This window comes from Psittacula echo, assembly GCF_963264785.1.
Source record: "Psittacula echo genome assembly, chromosome: 3".
NCBI lineage: Eukaryota > Metazoa > Chordata > Aves > Psittaciformes > Psittacidae > Psittacula > Psittacula echo.
The window spans coordinates 112,355,967-112,364,034 of record NC_137736.1 but is presented as its reverse complement, the minus strand read 5'-3'; the positions used below and the strand labels follow the sequence as shown (position 1 = coordinate 112,364,034).

General features: G+C 39.9%; 1 protein-coding gene across 1 annotated transcript; it reads right to left on the bottom strand.

The window, feature by feature from the left end:
* Positions 1-4,096: 4,096 nt before the first annotated feature.
* Positions 4,097-7,225, bottom strand: MSANTD4 (Myb/SANT DNA binding domain containing 4 with coiled-coils; the record flags this gene model as incomplete). Its single annotated transcript, XM_080612457.1, has 2 exons — positions 4,097-5,075; positions 6,764-7,225. 2 exons carry the CDS (start codon positions 7,223-7,225, stop codon positions 4,500-4,502), a joined length of 1,038 nt encoding a protein of 345 aa, XP_080468583.1. The 3' UTR covers positions 4,097-4,499.
* Positions 7,226-8,068: the final 843 nt, after the last annotated feature.

Sequence of the window (8,068 nt, the reverse complement as noted above, 5' to 3'; positions counted from 1 at the left end):
CTGCCTGGCTAGTAAAGACACCTTGAGGTGATGACAGTACTGAAAGAAAGGGCACATTTAAGTTAGATATTGGGAAGAAGTTCTTCCCCGTGAGGGTGGTGAGGCCCTGGCACAAACTGCCCAGAGAATTTGTGGCTGCCTCATCCCTGGAACTGTTTTAAGGCCAGGCTGGATGGGCTTTTGCGCAACCTGGTTGAGTGGAAGGTGTCCCTGTCCATGGCAGGGGGTTGAAACCAGATGATATTTAAGGTCCCTTCCAACCCAAACCATTCTATGATTCCATCACAATACTAATGCTTAGCATGAGAGCTTATTAAATCCTAAACATCTCTCGTTCATCAATAAATTTCATACATTCTGTATACATTGCTTGCAGCATCTCTTTATGCACAGTGACAGTTGCTCAAAATGGCCAGAAATACCAAGCATCCCCTATACAAGGAAATGAAGTTGCCTTTAAATCCTGCTGTGCTTTCTCAGATGTGCTCTGTTGGGAGTAAGGCTGCTGTTAGTCCTGGGCTGTTCTTGGGGACCACATTGGCAACCTTACCCTATGGCCTTCTCTGGGTGATTGTTAGGAAACTGTTAAGCATTAGCCAGTCTGTCTCCAAGCTGCATTGTGAAAACACCTGTATAAATGTTTGCTCTTCACCCATCTCCTTTTTTTCCTCCAAATACTTGCCTCTTTCTCCACATGTGTGTTTCCCTCTTGTCTTAATACTCTTCCAAGTCTGTAAATGTCACTCATTACTTATAATCACTGGCTGTTCTTCTAAGCAGGAGCCCAAAATCTCACCCTCTCTTACAAGAAGGACTAAGTTCATGCTTATGTCCTGACTTCATGACATTTACGTGGTTGAAATCTTGCCCTTAGGCTTTGCTGTCCTGATTCCAGGTTGGTAAATCAAGCAATTAAAGTTGAAGAGATTGCAGATTAGTATTTAAAGATATGACATTTAAATTCAAATTACCACAAAATGACTGCAATTTTGGTATGAAAAACACCAAGCTATGAAATTGATGTATTAAACTCTGTAATTTTCTCTAAATTTTATGTTGAAACTGTATTTTCAATGATTTATGACGATACTTAATTTAATCATTCAGTATTTTCCAAAAGGTTTTGTATAAGCAAAGGATGCATCATTTCCCCAGGAGGCTGAATAGCTCTTAGAAGGAATAATTACTTACATACAGCTCTATTCACATTTCAAGAAGTGTTCAAATTTCTGAAACAAATCAGAATTCAGAAATGGTTCAGATTTATCTATTTATTTTCCCAAAAACATTTATGCACTTGGGGCATAATCCCCAATATATACAATGTAAAATACAAACCATTATCCTAATGGTTAAGTCATTTAACTGGAGTAAAATAAGAAAACAGAAATGCTGGTATCAAGCAGCAGTGTAACTACCTGTCAAAACAGGAGCCAGACTCCCCGCTTGCTCCTTCCTGGCCAAGCACTTCTTACAGACAAGACCATAGGAAGGTTCTTTGTCCTGGCTTGGTCCTTCTGGTCACTACCTCTTGCAAAGCTGGCTATGTTGCCCCTTGTTGCTATTTACCCTATTTGGCAGTCAGAACAGCTATCTATAAAGTTGGTGACCTCAGGATACAGTGATTATGAAATCCAAGTTATCCCTCAATGGGCAAATGCTGAATACACAAGGCAATCCTGATAAACTGCCTGAATTTTGCCTCTTTCATGTTTTAAAAGGGAAAGATAATTTCTCTAAATCACAGAAGGCTATTTTTAATTATTTCTGATATGTATCGGGGAGCTGAAAATTTGTCACTGTCTATTGGGTTTTGGTAACAGGGGGCTACAGGGGTGGCTTCTGTGAGAAGCTGCTAGAAGCTTCCCTCATGTCCGATAGAGCCAATGGCAGTTGGTTCCAAGACAGACCCACCACTGACCAAGACTGAGCCCACTGGTGATAGTGGTAGTGCCTCTGGGATAACTTAAGCAAAAAGCAGGGGGGTAGGCGAGGTGGTGGGGAAAGCTGTGCAACAGCAATTGCAGCCAGAGAAGAGAGGATAGAGTATGTGAAAGCAACAGCTGCAGACACCCAGGTCAGTGCAGGACGCAGGAGGTGCTCCTGGCACCAGAGCAGAGATTCCCCTGCAGCCCATGGTGAGGCAGGCTGTGACCCCACAGCACATGGGAGGTCCACGGTGGAGCAGATTCCACCTGCAGCCAATGGAGGACCCCACACTGGAGCAGGGGGAAGCCCATAGGAGGCTGTGGCCCTGTGGGAAGCTGGTGCTGGACCAGGCTACTGGCAGAAGCTGTGGTCTGTGGAAAGAGGAGCCCAGGTGGGGCAGATTTGCTGCAGTATTTGGGACCCCATAGGAGACCCACATGAGAGCAGCCTGATCCTGAAGGGCTGCACCCCATGGAAGGGACCCAAGCTGGAGCAGTTCATGAAGAACTGCAGCCTGTGGGAAGGACTCATGCTGGAGAAGTTCATGGAGAACTATCTCCAATGGGAAGGACCCCACATTCAAGCAGGGGAAGAGTGGGAGGAGTCCTCTCCTGAGGAGGACACAGAGACAAGGTGTGATGAACTGACCACAACTCCTATTCCCCATCCCCTCCACCACTTAGTGAAGGGGTAGAGAAAATGTGAGTGAAATTGAGCCTAGGAAGATGGGAGGGGTGAGGGGAAGGTCTTTTAAGATTTGGTTTTATTTCTTATTATCCTACTCCAGTTTTGATTGGCAATAAATTAGTATTTCCCAAAGTTGAGTCTGTTTGTCTGGTGATGGTAACTACTGAATGATCTTCCCTGTCCTTACCTTGGCCCATGAGCCTTTGGTTGTATTTTCTCTCCCCTGTTCAACTGAGGACAGTGGCAGAGTGGCTTTGGTGGCCACCTGCTGTCTGGCCAAGGTCAATCCACCCACATTCAAAAGAATATCTGATATACTTTCCCTTGGGTTACTTGTGTCCAGCTGGTTTGTGTCTTCTTCCTGTTATCTTTCTCAGACAAGTACTGGTTGGTTTCAGCCCTACTCTGAAGTGCTTCATCTCTTCATTTACCACACTGGGAATACAGACATCAGCAAGGTTAGGGTGCTGCAGCATAGAGTATGCAGGCTGGTCTTCATATGCAGCCCAGTTTCTCTGTAAACAAACAACATCTAGAGCAATTTTGGATTGTAGCAGTCAAATTTATTTGCACTGTAGAAGCACACTTGTTTCAGTAATAAAAAAATAACATTTTCTTTGCAGAATAAAAGTAATCCTGTAGTGGTATAAATATATTTACTTGCACAAGAATCCACATAAGTCACTCAACATATATTCAGATTTAGTATTCTCATAGTCCTAAGTTTCAAATGGAGACAACAAAACATAGCACCTCACAGGAAGGTAAGAAATGTGAAGTCTGGCTCAGCTGGGATTTAAACATGTATGAAATAACAGAAAGCTTCATTTTTTTAATTATTAAATTACTACATTGCTTATGAAAAACAAAAAAATACTGTCAGCCTTCAGCACTGATCACTTCCATCTGTCTAATTAAAGCATACTATATGGTGTCAGCCACAGAAGCTTCTTCTGGCTGTCTCACAGACATGATCTCAGTGCTGGCCAGGCAGAACTAACAAGAGTGTTCTGTCTCTTCACTCCCAAGATTCCCATCACTGGATACTGTCTTTCAAGGAACAAAGCAGATTTAGCAATTTACTTCAGGGGGCCATCACAGACATCAGATAGCATGCCTCATTAGTCAGTGAGTCCCTGTGCTATACCAAGCCAGGTGCTGTGTTCCAGCCTGGTACAACCAACAGTCCAGCTTACAGTAGGTATGGTTGATATGTAACTTTATCTAGTATGAGTACTTCATGCAAAAGGAAGAATACTGTTTTCTGCACTCCCATTCAGTTCAAGCCATGAACAACAGTAAACAAAACTGCAGTGAATTTATCTTGTACTTTAACTTTTACATAATTCTTGAACTCTTTTTCCAGTTGTGGGGGAGGAAAAAACCAAAATGGGGAAATTAAGTTTAATGAATCAATCGCATCACAACTCTGTTATGTCTAACTTGCACTTACTGTGTGGGGTATCATTAGCACCATGTCCTCACAACATATGTTGATTTGTTCTTATCCTTTCTTATGTTAGCACAGTGAAAAAAGTACAATGTTCAGCCCTGCTTCTTCTCAACACATCTATGAGAGGAGGATGGAGGACGCCAAACTAATACAACACAATACTGAAGACAAGAGAATATAACACTTATTTCCGATACACTGAAAAGCAGCTTCACACATAAGCTCATTTATGTAGGCACACAGACATATTGAGCACCACTCTTTTTCCTTGCCTTTTTTTTTTTCTTTTCCTTTCTTTTTCACTTCAACATCAAGATTCAACTCTGAACAGAAGAATGTTTTGCCTCTAGGACAATCTCAGTATTAGGAAAAAAACTACCTCTATTTTACAAACATCAAAATGCTAATGCTGACACTTCCATTGAGAAGTTCACTGCAAGTGACCCTCTCTCTGAATTCGAAGGCGCTCCTTCTCCACTTGCAAGCGTTCCTTCTCAATCTGCAGCTTCTCCGACTCAAACTTTAGGAACTGCAGCCTCTCCTTCTCTAACTGCAAACGTTCTTTTTCAAGTTTTAACTTCTCAGTTTCTAGATCCAGTGGCTGCATGATGGGTTTTTCAGTTTGGGTAAGCTCATTTTCCAGGGCAGGTTTTTCAGCATGCAGTCTCTCTAGCCTGAGTTTCTCCCATTCGATCTGAAGCCGCTCCTTCTCAATCTGAAGTCTCTCACGCTCCACATCAACATGCCGCAATCGTTCTTTTTCTATTTGCAGGCGCTCCTTCTCCACTTGCAACCTTTCGGCTTCAATATCTAGTCGCTGCTTCTCCAGCTCCACCTTCTGCTTCTCCAGATTTATAAGCAAGTGAGAATCTTCATAGGCTAGCCTAGCTTGAACAGAGTTTAGACTTCCAAACTCTTCAATCTGGGGGAATTCTGGTAGGTCATTTTCCTTTTTTGAATCCGGCAAAACTGATGACAAAATTTCTTCTTCTTCCTCAATAGGAAACTGCAGAGAGGAATTCAATGGAGAAGAATTATATTACAGTCTTCATGCCAGAATAAATTTTTTTACAAACCACCGAAAGGAACATACTGCTTTTTTCCATCTTTTAAGAACTGTTTAACTCACATGCTGTGAGATAACCATGTTAGATCAAATGAGAGTTTTCTACCATTACACAGGTAGAGAAACACACTACAAATTAGTATCTGGTAATGAAAACAGTAAATCAGTTTATTAGTGGACATGCTAGAACATATAGAAAATACTGCACAACAGATACTACAGAGCATTCAGAACCAGTGATAAAAAACTGGATCTAAAAATGTGTATGTTGTTCTTACTTTTCATATAGCTGAATGGCATTTAAGTAAGCTACCAGGAATTTGTTGTGACTAATTATTTATAAGAGCAGCTGGATCCATAAGCTATGTGCTATGTAAGCTAATCCAGCCTTCATTAATTTGAGGATTCCATTTCTAAAAAACATTTAGCATGGACATTTTTTACAGGCTACTAACCCTCCCAACTGTATTATGTGGGTCAATAAACAGAACATGTTTAACCAACTTTGTATTATCACATTTACTGTAAAGCTATTTATGATGCAGGTGACTATGTGGTAAGGACCACTGCTCTTGACAGACTGTAACAACTCGTGCAGAATTATAGCCCTTATGTATTGCAAATTCATAGTACACAAGGAATTATCGTCTCCCACGAAAGATGTCGCAAAAAAAAAGGTAAACTGATGAAAATAGTTCAGAAAATCTTAAGACAATGAGAGGTGCTGCCAGTCCTCTAGCATTACAGCAGACACTGTTTTTCAGCACTTGTCAGTCAGTAGTCTCACTACCATTTAACAGCTTACGCTGGTTTCTTCAAAGCACACATCTCAACTGAGCTGACAGCAGTTGCTATTTCCCACTTCCTGTCATGTCATGTCCATGTCATGTCCCTGCCACCCCCCAACCCCCATTTTCCCAACAACAAAACCCAAACTCTTTGAGCATCACTTTTCCAAGTGAGACCCGTATATTTGTACAGGTACAACAAAACTACCCAAACATTTGACTTCACTCTAGCTGGTTGCCTATCTCAGAATCATGATACTACTAGAAGTAACTTGTCTACATGATCCACAGCTGGTTGTCAAGTTCACACTAAAATCTGTAAGGGAGAAATGGATGACTGACATATTCAAGTAATGTTTTAATCTCTTGTGGGTTCATTTTTTAAAATGCAACAGCATCCCGTTTCTTTCTGTATTCTATTTCTTTCTGTACCTGCAGATATCATATACTCTCATTTGTTAAAGAGGTGCATTTCTCTTCTCTGTTCACCCACCCAGACAGCTTAAGTATTAAAATAACCAGTTTCCTTCAACAACGTATTTTCATTCTATTGGCTTAACTAATTCTTATCTATGGCACATACAAATGGAAAAATATATGTGCAAATACATATTCAAAGTTGAGGTATATCAATTTAATAATCAACATCTAAGAGCTTACACACAATTGCAAGTTGCTAGATTTGAATACCATCTCTCTGAAACATATTTGTTTCTACAGTTTCTCTAATTCACACATTCAGAAAAAACAGGAACAGATGCTATGAAGAAACACAGCAAAAAGCCTTCTGCTGAAATGAAATGAAGGCCATATTGCATACAGCTAATGTATGTCACTCACTTCGAAATTCTGCGGATCCTCCTCTTCCTCTTCTACTTTGATTTCTGTTAAAGATCCACCGGCTTCTCTGAAGTCAGTGATATTTTGCCATTCAAAACTAGATTCAATTGCAAATCCCATTTTCTCATCCATATCTTCATTGAGAGAGTCATCTAAATTGGATGAAGGAAGGTGAAACCCAGCACCTACTACTTTGATGTTTGCATTCAGACGTTTTCTCTTCATGAGTGCTCTCCAGTCAAGGTATCTCCTTTTCACTTCTGTCCCTGTTCTTTGCTCTCCTTCACCTACAGCATTTACACACTCTGCTATATCCTCCCAAGCTTTTCGTTTCAACTCATTAATTGTTGTATTAAGTTGCTTTGAAAAGAGTACTTCTCTCCTTTTCCTGATTTCCTTAAGGAGCGTTTGGGTTTCCTGAACACTAAAATTGCTTTTCCTTTTTCTTTTTAATTGTTTCATTTTTTCCAGCTTTAACCTAATAATTTCACCACAGTAGACTACAGAGATGATCTGACACTAATCAGTTATTAATATAAATAAAATTTAAAAGCCAATGAAAGCAGAGCTCAGTTCTCGTGAAGTGAATTTTCTCTTCACTTTGTAGTATTTTCCTATTTGTCAGGCTTCCTAAGAGAAAAAGAGCAAACAATATAAATCTCCAAGGCATACACTGTATATCTTCATTTAATGAACTTGACCCCTAAGTCACCATTTAAAGCATGCATATTTCAAATGGATCGTTCAGTCAACAGAAGCAAACCATTTTGTTAAATTGTGGATATAAAGTAGCTATAGATACCTTCTGTAACCTCTGATGAATTATAAATCCATTAATATATCCATGTACCAAACCCTTAAGGTTGAGCTGATATTTCCATTACAAAAATAGAGCTATTTTCCTTCAACTCTTACAGTTTTGCCAGTCAGGATTTGCTTAACACTGAAATTTGACACACACACATTTCAGCTTTAATGCTAAATTATTTCCAAAATAAGCTGAAACAATTGTATTATTATTTCAGAAACATGAAATGTTATGAGGACTGAAATTTATGAGATGCATTTTAAATAAGACACCATTTCCATGAAAAAAAAAAAAGAAAAGAAAAAAAAGTAGATTAATATGAAGAGTTGTTCTGAAGACTCTTCTAACTCTTCTTAATCACAAAAAAAAAGAACTGGAGCAATTCTGCTAAGTGTCAGAAAATAACTACTAGTTCAAACAAATGTCATCCGTTACAGAAACAGATTTAGGAATAAGTTACTCGACCTTCATGGTAAAGCCCTCCTCTACCCTTCTCG